This window comes from Sabethes cyaneus, chromosome 2, assembly GCF_943734655.1.
Source record: "Sabethes cyaneus chromosome 2, idSabCyanKW18_F2, whole genome shotgun sequence".
NCBI lineage: Eukaryota > Metazoa > Arthropoda > Insecta > Diptera > Culicidae > Sabethes > Sabethes cyaneus.
This window is the reverse complement of record NC_071354.1, coordinates 151,954,229-151,968,015: the sequence shown is the minus strand read 5'-3', so window position 1 is coordinate 151,968,015 and position 13,787 is coordinate 151,954,229. Positions and strand designations below refer to the sequence as shown.

The 13,787-nt window shown below is 40.1% G+C and overlaps 1 protein-coding gene across 1 annotated transcript; it reads left to right on the top strand.

Moving 5' to 3' along the window:
• The first annotated feature begins 992 nt into the window (after nucleotides 1-992).
• Nucleotides 993-13,528, top strand: LOC128733828 (vacuolar protein sorting-associated protein 26B-like). Its single transcript, XM_053827644.1, has 7 exons — nucleotides 993-1,764; nucleotides 9,970-10,180; nucleotides 10,373-10,538; nucleotides 10,600-10,764; nucleotides 11,069-11,175; nucleotides 11,407-11,907; nucleotides 11,971-13,528. The coding sequence occupies exons 1-7, from the start codon at nucleotides 1,762-1,764 to the stop codon at nucleotides 12,399-12,401; spliced, it is 1,584 nt and encodes a 527-aa protein (XP_053683619.1). The 5' UTR covers nucleotides 993-1,761; the 3' UTR covers nucleotides 12,402-13,528.
• Nucleotides 13,529-13,787: the final 259 nt, after the last annotated feature.

Genomic DNA, 13,787 nt, shown 5'->3' with positions numbered 1-13,787 from the left:
CCTTTTTCAATACGATCTTAAGCTGTCAAGTCCCAACAGTATGTGGCAAGAGTTGTTATGATGAGGTGGACACATTTAAAATAGTAAATATAAATATTTATCGCATATTGAATATTTATGCAGGAAGTGATTTACCCCGTGCCTAGATTTAAACAATAAAAAACTTCTTGGTCAGCTACAGAATAAGCAAACACGTCACGTAGCTCAAACAAGAAATACGCGTGTATATATTTTGGAAACAGCTGCCTGTGCATGAAAGGCACATCAAACACTAATGTAAAAATATTCATTAATTTTACTGTTTACAACACTTTATGCTGTGACTTGACTGTACTCAAGGGTAAGTCGCTTAGAACCAAGGAGTTTCCAGGCGTGTAAGTGCGTAGTAATCAGAGATTACTTTTGTAACCATTTACGAATTAATTTGGTAATCAATGGAGTAATCAATGATAATCTTAAGTAATCATTGGTAATCATGATTAATTTATAGTAATCACAAGTCACAAGAGATTGATTACTGGTAATCAGAGGTAATCAGTAAAGTAATCAAAAGTAACTTTTTTCAATGGTGCGTAGTAATCATTGCTGTTGGAAACCCCTTGCTTAGAACACTCTATCCAAGCAGCACCATTTGTTGCATGAAGGGTTACGCAACTATAATTGACTAGGCACGTTGTAAAAATCCCTGTGTGGTACACATAGAAACCAGCTAACTGGCATTTTTATCTCATTTCCTTTGTGTTGACAAGGGCCTGCCAGCTACTTGATAGAAACTATACGAAAAGCTTTCTCAGTGCGGATTATTGAGCAAAATTTTATATAATTCGGCCGTGAATTGGTCGGTTTAGTGGGGTGGTAGTGTACATGAAAGCAAACTTTATTATACCACTTTTTTTTCGTTCAGTAGTGCTACACCGTTTATACCGGTGGAAAAGAATTTGACAGCAGCGCAAATTTAACGAATCTGACGTCTCGTTCTTCAAATTAATCAAAAGTGCAAGGGACGTTCGTGATTTAATTTTCGCTTATCAATAAAATAGTTCCGCGTCGGAGTTTTAATAATTGTTTCGGAGTCTGGTTGCACTCGCGACGCGATACAATCTGATTGCAGTTGATTCTATTATATAACGTTACTATCGCAGGAATATTCAGTAATGACGTGGTTTCACTAATGCTGCTGTTCATTGGACCCAATCTAAGTTCGTTCCGCAAGTGAATTGAGTATTCCAATAATCATTAAAGTCAGTGGAATAATAAGCTAAAACTGCAAAGTGGTTGCTGTTTCTTTGACATTGTGGTTATTGGTGGTGACGGCACGACCCGAAAAAGTAACATTTTTGAGCCATTTTTGTGTGTAAGCTGTGCTCTTTCGACAATTTTGTTCGTTGATTATAATTTCGTCGTAAAAATTACATTAAAAAATTCCATATGCATGCGATAAAATAGTGCTTCGTCGCTTGTTTCTCCCAGCCACTACCGCGCTTCACAGTTTTAGCCAGAGTTCGATTTGCAACTTATGACAGCCGAACATAAACGACGGGTGAACGCATATACAGTGGCTTGTGTAAAATTACACAATCATTACCGTTCTGTTGTGCAGTACTATTGAGATCTTGAATCGTAGGGGCTGCTGGTTTTGTTTGTGGCTACACATACAAGTAGTGATAAACGCCCCAAAGTAAACACAATAAGCCGGAGTGTAGAGGACCATCTCGTCAGCTTTGTCAACGCGATCGCAGAGCATCCGCAGTAGCAGCAAAAATGGTATGTTTCTTCGGTGGTCAGAATAATCTCGTTCAACATATTTTTGGTGCTCTGAGAAAATAACTTCAGTATCAATGTTAGGCATAACAGTTCAAGAACGGGATGTATTTTCACTCGGTAAGGAAGAGGCTTTTGTCCAAAAGTTGGAAACTGAAAGAACGATATGTAGCAGTAAACTTAGTATGATAAAGATATCAATACGAAACAACATTTGCGCATATATTTTAATGTCTCTGTTAGGATTCTAAGGATTTATACACCATTTGCAACAATTTGAACTTGGAAATTACAAAGCTGTTGTTAGATAAATATTATTGTCTTAACCACACTTTAAATTAAATATTTTAACTTTCAATCGCATCCGTTTTATCTCTTATCTCAATAATATCGGGTGAAAATATTCAATAGCAGTTGTATTTACATGTGTACTTTCTTTGCTGGGTGTTCAGTGTTTTCGAACAGTTCTTATTTTTGTATTAGAACTGCATCTTACTCTTCGGTAGAGTGTCGTTTACGTAAAGTTAATACGTTTGGAGGGTAATTATTCAGTTATTCCTCAATCTTTTGGAAATCTACAGATATCGATCGGTCAGAAAGTTTTCTACGAATTGAACAATAGCGTGTAAACACATAACACTCACTATTGAAAAACCTATAAACGGTAAGCATTGTTTTAATTAATGAATCACATCACATACGTGCACACTTCACAGGCCTGTGACGACTACCATAATACTTGCGATTTCAGTGACAAGACCTTCCCGTCCCAACAGGTCTCGAATTATTTTTCTTACATCAACATAAACCAATTTAATATCCTGAACGTAATCGCTAACTGTATCGCTTGTTAGTTAAAAAGCCGCTATTCAACTATTCAAACAAACAATAGGCGGCACCTGAAAGCTCTACATTCCTCATCCTAGTAAGTAGTCAATGCTAGGAGCGGCTCACGGCAACGTCTGGTTCGGACCGGGCCACAGTGGGACCATTCTGAAAAAAGACGGTCAAAAGTATTTTCTTGCCTTTCCTGCCGTTTTTGAAGTTAGGTGTCTTCGGAGAAGTTACTTAAAATACTCTTTTACATCTTTTCACTTTTTCTTGCAATTCGATATTAAGGGGAAATCACATTTGAAAAAATTAACTTTTTGTAGGAATTAGATAGCAAGTTCATGTGTTCAGCAAAATTGTAGAAATTTATAAATTTTATCAAACTTTGCAGAAGATACTAGGTATCTACGTCGTATGGTTTGCGTGATATAATTGATATAATTGAGAACCTTTTTGTACACAAAAAAAACCTTATCTAACTGGTTTCACATGTTCTACAAACTTTTTGATATCATCGAAATACATAACTTTCTAGAAGATATCAATATCGTATGTTGCTAAACTGAGTAAGTTTTTAACGAAAAAAGTTACCTACTTGTGAAAATGACAAAAATTTTGCTTGAATTCAGTTTATAAAGCAAATAAATCAACATATGATATTTAAATCTTCTAGAACAGTGGTAGCCACGGTATAAGCACAATGCGGGCTAAATCAGATCTCCTCAATAGATTCGTGGCCCGAAATGACTCCTGACATTAATAAATTCAACCTATAGTTCCCGTCCATCATCCATCAAACTAGTCTGCGGGCCGCAAGGACCATGTTCAAGAGCCGCAGTTTTTCCATCACTGTTCTAGAAGGTTATGTATTTATGTTTGCAGAATATGTCAAACCAGTTAGATAAGGTTTTGTATAGAATAAGGTTAATAAACTGATTTTAAGGGGTTACAAGAGAAAGCCTATTATACCTCGCAAACCATACGACGTACATACCTATAACGAATTTGTTTATTCAATATGGGTTGGAACTGGATGAATTTTATCTATCAGATAGGAGCGGGCGCCTGAATTGAAAACCGTGATGTCTCGGTACGAAAGCTAAGATGGTAGCCCCATCACGAGGCTTGGTAGTATGTCCCTAGTAAGGTAACCTACCTAAACAATGATTACTACGAACACTAAAGCAAACACGAATCGGATTATTCGGTACCTATCTTGGAGACGAAACAAGCACGACGAATGAAACCTCGCTACTTGGAACTGCAGCTCGCTGAATTTCGTAGATGGCCACCGGGTGCTGCTCGAACAGCTTAACCCCACAAACGCGGCATCATAGCTCTGCAGGACATCTATCGCATATGTGTGTGAGAGAGAGAAGGTTTGAAAAATCCGCGGCGGAAAGGCCCAAATTTACCAAAGTGGTGACACTACTAACGAACTCGGAACGGGCTTTGTATTGTTCGGCAGAATGCAGGATCTCGTGATAGATTGAAAGTCGGTCAACGCGAGGATGTGTCTATTGAGGATAATTTTATCAATTACAGCATTAGCAACGTGCTAAGCGCGGCTAGAAGCAATATACGGCGGCTGTTCGCCACGGGACATCAAGATTGTCATCCGGGATATAAACGCCCAGATTTGCAGGGAAGAAATAAATCAGACTTGGGCAGATATCCACAAATCTACCTGGAGACCACATAACCAACATACAATGAATCAGATTGACTACGTTCTCATAAATGGTCGGTTCTTCTGTAGCATTACGAACATACGTTCCCTATCAATCACCAGGTTACGTTCACCATTAGCTTTTGATTACATCATGGCAGTAACGAGCTTGGAACGTAAGACAACTTTGAAGGATTTGGGAATTCCGATTGACCGTAAACTAAGATTCGTCGAGCACATCTTTGCTGTTACGACTAAGGCATACGTAACGTTGGGGTTCCTGAAAAGCAACACAAAGTTTTGAGTGAACTAATGAAGGTGCAGCAAGCTACGGAGCTGTGCCACTCCCATCGATAAGCGAACGCGAAAGAAGCGAAGTTCAAGAAACCATCTAGCGACTAAAGACTTACAAAACAGCAGGAAAGGATGGTATCGGACCGGAACTTATCAAAATTTATTTGGAATACGGAACGACTGCCGGAGGTGTGGAAGGACGTGGTTATTTGCCTTACCTATCAAAAAAGGGATAACCGAGCGATAAAGGCCGGATTCATGGAGGATGGGTCTATAACGGTCCAAATCTTCACCTGGCGGCCTTCAAAAGTGTCGGGAATTCCGATTCCCCACGCATCACCTGTTCATTGATTTCAATGCCGCGTATGAAAATCCGAGACGAAAACGGTTTTTCGGAGAAGCTTACTAGATTTATCATTGCTATGACGGATGAGACCCCCCGGGCGGTAAATCGCCGTTTCCGTACCAGGTATGCGAATGTATCCCAGGTTAGGGGCGGCATACAACAGCGACTGATCCAGAGCGGGCGGCTGACTTATGAAACGATAAGTAAGGCGTATGCTTAAAAAAATTATGCTAAGAGAAATTCAGTAAATGAACTAGAACGGAATAACCGGTATGGACCAAGGCAAAAGAAAAAAGATGATTGTTGAAAACTTGGTATTTAGAATGTCAGGACTTTACTTGAACCGGCACGCGCGGGTATCCTGGCAAGAGAGCTGCAAAAGATTAAGATCGAGGTTGTAGCTATCCAGGAAGTGCGCAAATTCTTTAACTACAGCCCGATATATGTGTACGCACCGACGAACGAACAATCCTGATGACGTAAAAGAGGAGTGGAGGATCTTCTCGAGAGGACATGTGGAGAGTGCCCAGGACATGACATAAAGATAGTCATCAGGGATATAAATGCACCGATAGGACGCGAAGAGTTCGTCGCGTTGTTGGAGAGTGGAGTTGGAGAGAAAGCTTCCATCCTACCACAAACGGCAATGGCCTGGGACTAATCAACTTCGCTGCAGCCAGAGGAATGGCTATGTGGTTTCTGGAAACCTATTTCGCACGATTGAACATTGGGAAGCACACCTGGAAACACCCTAATGGAGAGACCTGCTCTTAGATCGACCACGTTCTGGCCGATGGCCGGCACTTTTCTGATGTCGCAGATGTGCGATCCTTTCGGGGACCAAACCATTATCCCATAGTAAGCAAGATCCGCGTCCGGTTGTGTACTTTATTCAAATCGAAACCAACGAGGAAGATAGGACTGAACATTCGGCGGTTATCAGCGGAAGGAGTTGCTGCAGAGTACTCTCGGAAGACTGATGAGCGGATCGGTGAACAATTTGGACAGAACCTTAACGAACAGCGGTTGTTCAACTAGAAGCTGAGAAAAATGCACTAAGGTTGAGGAGAACAAAAAAGCTCTTTGATGGAGACCTTAGGGGCCATCTCAGTATCTTAAAGGATTTTAAAATTAATCCCATATTAACGCATGAGGACTGGATGGATAGACAATATAACTTTGAACGACTATTCCATGTAACAGAAACAAGTCGCACGGAGTGGGAATCAGGTGGGCCCAATATTCAACCAGGATCGATAATCTTCTACACTGACGGTTCTAAACTAAACAACAAAGTTGGAACTGGCGTAACGGGCCTCGGAGTCGACATATCAATATCCATGGGCCAATGGCCGACTGTTTTTCAAGCAGAAATACAGGCAATTATTGAATGTGCTACAGTTTATCTGCGACGAAATTATAGAAATGCAAATATATGTATATTTTCTGACAGCCAGGCTGCTTTAAAAGCACTGAAGTCAGTTTCGTGTTCGTCTAAACTGGTTTGGGAATGCATTCAATTGCTGCAGCAGGTGGCTAGAAAAAGCACAATAAATCTTTTTTGGGTCCCTGGGCACTGCGGAATTGAAGGCAATGAAAAAGCGGATCAGTTGGCAAAAGCTGGATCGATTAAACCTTTCATTGGACCAGAACCATTCTGTGGAGTCTCAGAATGTACTATTAAAATGGAATTAAAAAACTGGGAAAAATCAATGATTGATGATGTCTGGAAAAAAAAATCTGACAGCTCGACAATCAAAGAAATTTATATCTCCTAATAAAACAATAACCCAGAAACTTCTTAGCCTGTCTAAAAAGGACTTACGTACTTACTGTGGCCTCGTAACAGGCCACTGCGCAAGTAAATATCACTTAAAACAACTGGGAAAATTAGAAGATGACACGTGTCGCTTCTGTAACCTAGAAAGTGAAAATGCGGAACATCTACTATGTTATTGCGTGGCACTACTTCATAAAAGAAAAACTTTCTTTGACATGACTAATACAACCCTCGGATGTATGGATGAATTCTCCCAATGAGGCAATAAACTTTATTCGTTGTATAATACCTTATTGGGACAATGCCGTCGATCAGCAAGTGGAAATCACTCATACTAATAGTGATACGACACCCTGATGTGGCGTACAATAAACTGGGGCCTGCCAGAATAGATCAAATAACTGGTCGCAGTGAAAAATGTACCCAAAATAAAAAAAAAAAAAACGAACAGCGGAGGCACATCTACGACGCGATCAGTACTGCAGCGCGAGAAGTGTTGGGTACTGCTGCTGCAGCCACTTCCAGTGAGTGGTTTAACGCACAGTTGGAAAAAACATTTCGATGCATTGTTGAATGTTGGACAAGATAGAACGGTTAACAGAAATAGGATAACGATTCAGGATGATGAACAAGCTATGGATCCACCAACTCTGGACTAGGTTAGAAAAGCAGCGACAGAGTTGAAAAACGGCAAAGCTGAGCTGGAAAGGACGGCAGCCCCACTGAACTTTTGAAAGTCGGGAGCGAACGGCTGTATTGTGCTATCCATCAGGTTATACTAAAGGTATGGACTGAGGAGGAACTACCTATGGACTGGTTGTAAGGTCTCATATACCCTTTACAGGCTATCGACTCAAAATCAGCAATTACCGAGGCATTACTCTCTTCAATTCTCCATACAAAATTTTCTCCTGCATCCTGTTTCTCAGACCGAGGCCGTTGCAGGAAGCCTTTGTTGGCGAACACCAATACAGTTTTCGAGAGCGACGCACCACGATGGAACAAATGTTCAACTTGCGATAAATCCTCGATAAATTCCGGGAATTCAATTTGCAGACTCACCATTTGTTTATAGACTTCAAGGCGGCATACGATTCAGTTAAACGAAATGAGCTGTGGCAGATTACGCTTGAACATGGTTTTTCAACAAAACTGATTAGGCTGACACGTGCTACCCTTGATAGTTCAAAATCAAGCGTTAGGATAGCGGGTGAGACATCGGACTCGTTTGGGACGTTATATAGTTTGAAGCAAGGTGACGGTCTATCGAATATGCTATTCAACATTGCAATGGAAGCTGCTATTTGAAGGGCAGACCTGCAGAGAAGCGGTACCATCATCACGAAATCTCGTATGCTCCTAGAGTTTGCGGACGACATCGATATTATCGGTGTTAATCGTAGAGCTGTGGGAAAAGCGTACACGCATCTTAAGAAGGAAGCTACGAGGATAAGGCTTATCAAAAATTCTACCAACACAAAGTATATGGTGGCCGGTAGAGAGCGTAGCAGCTCCCTGGGCGTTGGAACTGCGGTGGTGGTACTTTTGAAGTGGTAGACGAATTTGTTTTCCTTGGTACGTTAGTGACATGTGACAACGATGTGAGTCGTGAAGTAAAAAGGCGGTTAGTGGTTGCCAGTAGGGTCTTTTACGGATTACGCAGCCAGCTGAGGTCCCGTAGCCTACAACTCCATACAAAACTCGCGCTCTGTAAGACGCAAATGTCCCGGTGGTATTCTACGACCAAAGAGCGTGGACGTTGAAAGAGAGCGACCGAAGAACTCTCGACATTTTTGAGCGTAAAATCTTACGATCAATTCTTGGCGGCATATTAGACGAAGGAGTGTAGCGCGGGCGTTCAAAACAAAAAGTTGCGGATATTATGAAGCGACTAAAACACGGCTGGCTACAATGGGCTGGCCACGTAGCAAGGATGCCGGATGAGAGACCAGCGAAACATATATTTAGTACAAAACCCGACAGTGGCCGATGACTTTGAAGCAGTCTCCGTACCCGTTAGGTAAGCGCTGTTGACATAGATGCTAGAGCAGCTGGTGTTAGGAACGACCGGAGAGCGGTAGCCAAGGACCGAGAAACGTGGGGACGTCTCCTGAATTCGGCATGGATTCCATAAGAGGATTGTCGCCGAAAAAAGTGATGTAATTTAATCTTTATCAATACTCAAAATCCCAAAAAAAATATCCCTAGTTTAATTTAATGGTAAAAAAGTATGAAGTATTTATATGCACAATAATGAAAGTATGCAAAAACGGTATATCCTTAATGCCCAGTTTTGCGTTTTCGCAACATATCGTTGCGGGACACAAGCTTAAAATAAAAATATATGTCAGCGGCTTTTTATTAGTTAACCTAAAAGAGAATTTTCCTGAAAGTTTCAACTTTCTATGCCTGCTCAAAAAAGTGTGGGGCTTAATGGGTTAATAAAACCACTCAATTTATCTGCTATATACCAGACTAAGACGCGAAGCAGAGAAGATTGGGTAAAAGATAAATTACCGAGGGAATTAACGTAGATGAGTTTTAGGTAGTGCGAGAATCGAGATCTGGCGAGCAGTGGGTGCATGCGGAACTGGAGACCAGTTGCCATGGACCGAGTTAGATGGAGGTCGTAAGACGTAAAACCAACTAAGTAATAACAAATTTCCCCCTTGCTGATCAGACGCTTATTTGCTTTCGGTTTCGGTCTAACAAGCCAGTCGTCGTAGGTTCGAATCTCGGTTAAGCAGTGCTGCTAGATAGAGTCAGTAGGATCGTTGCACTAGCCCCGTAACTGTCCTGTACATTAATAGCCGGAAGCGAAGTCTGTCGATAAAGAAGGGTCAAGTTTACAACAGGACATTTATACCCATGATTTTGCTGATCAAATGGCGGGGTTGTGCGCTACAGGGTTAAAACTAATTTTTTATTTTTTTATCGACTATACTGGTCAAGTTTACTTTGTTATGTGTGTCTGGGAAGAACAAAAATTGAATGAACTTCGACTGGAACAAATAATATGTAAACTGTGAAAAATAATAGACGGGATAGCAGACAGGTAGCTCTCACAGTTGATATCTTTCGACAAACATTAATCGATATTTGCACGCGTAAGCGGAACCGTTTTGAACACAACATAATTTTCTCTTAAACATATAACATTAAGCATAAAAGCATACAAATGAAAAAGAATCTGACCTTTCATTACGGTAACTTATATTTAAAATTTATTTTTTTAACTATAGTGGACAGTGCTCTAATTTATGCTTTTATTCGTATTATCTCTACCAGAATTTTCTGCGCTTCGGTCAGTCGGCAGACATCGACATTGTTTTCGACGGCGCAGAGAACAGACAGTATGCCGACATCAAAACTGAGGATGGCAAAAAGGAAAAGTATCTGTTATACTACGATGGGGAAACCGTCAGTGGTAAGGTGAACATAACGCTGAAAAAACCAGGTGGCAAATTGGAACATCAGGGTATCAAGGTGGAATTGATTGGTGAGTAATTTATTGACATGATGCCATTTAGGGGTTAGCAATTACATACACTGTATAGCGAGCGCCATGTTTAGTATTCACGGATGCACACATCAAGTGTTGAGCTATTTTAAGGAAACAACTATGCGAGATCTTCGTTATGGTTGTTCCATCGTGAGTTAAATATATCAATTAATCTAACGAATTTTACAGGTCAAATTGAGCTGTACTATGACCGCGGAAATCATCACGACTTCCTCAGCCTGGTCCGCGAACTTGCTCGGCCGGGAGATCTCATTCAGAACACGTCGTACCCATTCGAATTTGCCAATGTAGAGAAACCCTACGAGGTGTATGTGGGTACGAACGTTCGTTTAAGGTAATGTTAAGGTTTTAAAATAAAATACAAAATGAAATTAATTTTTGATTTCACGCAAAAGGTATTTTCTTCGAGTAACGATTGTTCGTCGAATCAGCGATATCATCCGAGAGGTTGATATTGCAGTACATACACTGTCGAGCTACCCCGATACCAACAGCCCGATCAAAATGGAAGTAGGCATCGAAGATTGTCTCCATATAGAGTTTGAATATAACAAAAGCAAGTTAGTAATCGTTGCATTTTATTACCAGTAGAGATATATACGAAAATTTTGTAACAGTGCGCCATTAACGGGAAACTAGCAGTCATTGACTTTTCGTCGGAAAGCTCAATTTCGAAAGCAGTTTTTGGGCCCAAAAGCAGAGTTCTGTTTGTAAAAATGTAAATACTGCATTCTTCTTGCAAATATGAACACAGCGAATATATTTTCATGAACAGAATTTTTGTTTCAAACAAAAAAACTGCTTTCGAAATTGGCAGAATCGATGACTGCTAATTTCACCTTAACATATTTTTTCCTATTTCAGATATCATCTACGAGATGTTATAGTTGGTAAAATCTATTTTTTGCTAGTGCGCATCAAAATCAAGCATATGGAGATCGCTATCATTAAAAGGGAACAGACCGGATCAGGTTAGTGAGTCGTTTATTATTTAAATTATTCATTAGTATGTTTAGTCAGTAGAGCAGTAAATGAAAACAGCCATTTCTTGATAAAACGGCTGCAATTGAAAAAACAAATAAACTTCCTACCGCCTTGAGCTATTTCCATTTTTGGAACCCCATTTTATTTTCTTATGCTTATTTTGCTTTGCTTTTTTTTCTTTACTGTCAATAAGCAAAATATCCTTGACTTGCTTACAGGCCCAAACATTTTCACCGAAAATGAAATCATAGCGAAGTACGAAATCATGGATGGTTCGCCGGTTAAGGGTGAAAGCATACCGATCCGTGTGTTTCTGGCCGGCTACGATCTTACACTCACGATGCGCGAAATCAACAAGAAATTTTCGGTGCGTTATTTCCTCAACTTAGTACTGATCGACACCGAAGATCGACGATATTTCAAACAACAAGAAATCACCCTCTGGCGCAAGGCAGACAAGACACGCAAATCGCTTACGCCGTCACAAACGGCTGCAATTGCTGCTGCTCAAGGTCAGCCAGGAGCCCAGATCGGCGCGGGAGGTCAGCTTCAGCCACAAGCAAACGCTACGAATCCGCACGTACCACATCATCTGGTCGGACAAGGGCCAGTGGTACATAAAGAGCCGCTGGACGAAGATTTTACCGCTAGTGGTGAGAAAAATCCTGCTGATAACAACCCTATCATGGGATTGTTTACCGAGGATAGTTCGCAATCTGGTAAGCAAAAAAGTCTGCATAACCTTAAACGATCAATTAATGAAAATAATACCGTTGTTTTAGATACGCGACCAAAACCAGCCGCTCGCCAGCGCATCGACGATGCATCGGCCAACAGTGATGACAGCAGATCTGCGTTAAAACCGAATGAGTTGCCCGTCGCCATAGACACCACGGAGGAAGAAACACTGCCCCAAACACAGCAACATTTGCATCGGGAAGCTGGGGATGGGGCTGCATCCATCTCGCACACAACAGACGAGGAGACATCATCGTTGTTCGATGCAAACGATTTGAGTCTCAATGCCAACAACAATACAACTAGCACCAGCAATCCTCCGGTAGCAGCAGCTCCAGTAGAAGAAATCATCTCGAATCCAGTGGAAGTTATACCCACGCCAGAACAGAGTCCAGTTGCTGCAGCAAGACCAGAAGCGGCACCACGTGAATCTAAACAACAACAGAAACAACTCGAAGAGCCTCTCTTGGAATGAACCTACTACTAAATAGCATGCACAGGGGCTTCATTGTTTAGTATCATTGCGTTTAAAAGAGATTTTTTCATAGTGTTTCCACAACATTCGTTGCAATTTATTTCCGTTCTTATTTCAAGCATTCTCTTTTCTTTCTGCTTTGCAAAAAATGGATACAGGGTTTTTTACACCCACTCAGTGAAGTTAATTTCCAGCCGAAAATTTCGATTAAAACAATGAACTTTTAAAAGCTGAAGAGATAAATCGATAACAATCGAAAAAATCTGTTCTTTATATAAAACAGATTATACATAAACCGATAAACCTTCAAAATGAAACTAGAAAACGTACTGTTTCCAACCGATAGAAGCAAAGATATACAAGTGGTGTTCAAATTTTGATTGTTTCATCCGTAGGTAAAATTGTTTAATACGAAACTAACCTTACATACATTTACAAGCAAAACAGTGGGAATTATTTCATAGTATTATATAGAAAAATAAAACAATCAAAACGTGAACATCGCTGGAACTGAAGCACCAACAGAGTTTAGGCAAAAAATAGTAAGCAATCTTCGATAGAAGCTCCGTTTCTCAACAAAAAATGATTATAATGATATCTAATGCTGCGGTCTCATCCAGAGATGGAGTATAATCCTAGTTAAGTAGACTATGATACATGATTTGGAAACAAACATGTATGATAAAAATTGCGTGCCCATGCAACTATTCCTAACCAGTTGGCAGTTATTTAAAAAAAATTCTGCCTTACATTAGTGGGACAGAAATGCCTTCTCGTAACCAGTTTCGCGAATTGGTTCGTACTGAAGAACACAAAATTGTTATTTATGTTTTTTTTTGTTTTGTAAAACTATTTTGTTTGAAAGTAAAGTAATAAAACTACACATTATAATTTAATTAAAAAAACGGAATAGTGAGGAACGTCAAAATTTTAAATGAAACATTATACACAAAAACAAGATGTATCAGAGCGGATTTGCTTTATTTCCCAGATAATTATGAATGATACAATGATACAGCATAATTAGATGGCGTAAAATCAACTTCGCCGCTGAAAGGAAAACAGTTCTGAAGATCAGTGAATGGTAGATTATATTATATTGAAAATAAACAAGTTATGTATATCAATGAAGGAAAACAGTGCTACGTTCTGTTGAGGAAAAATTGAAAAATATCCTACATAATGATTAGTTGGTTTTCTCAGCGCATGAAGTCTTTTTATTTTTATTCAACTCGGTGGGAATTAGCAAAAGCCGTCACCGTTATTTTCTAGTAGCCATTATGTGTTGATAATGATCTCATCCTCGAAATGAAAAAACATTTGAGATTTCGTGAAGCTGGCACCGTTTATTTGCACCTTACTTTCCGCAAGGATAATGTTGCATAC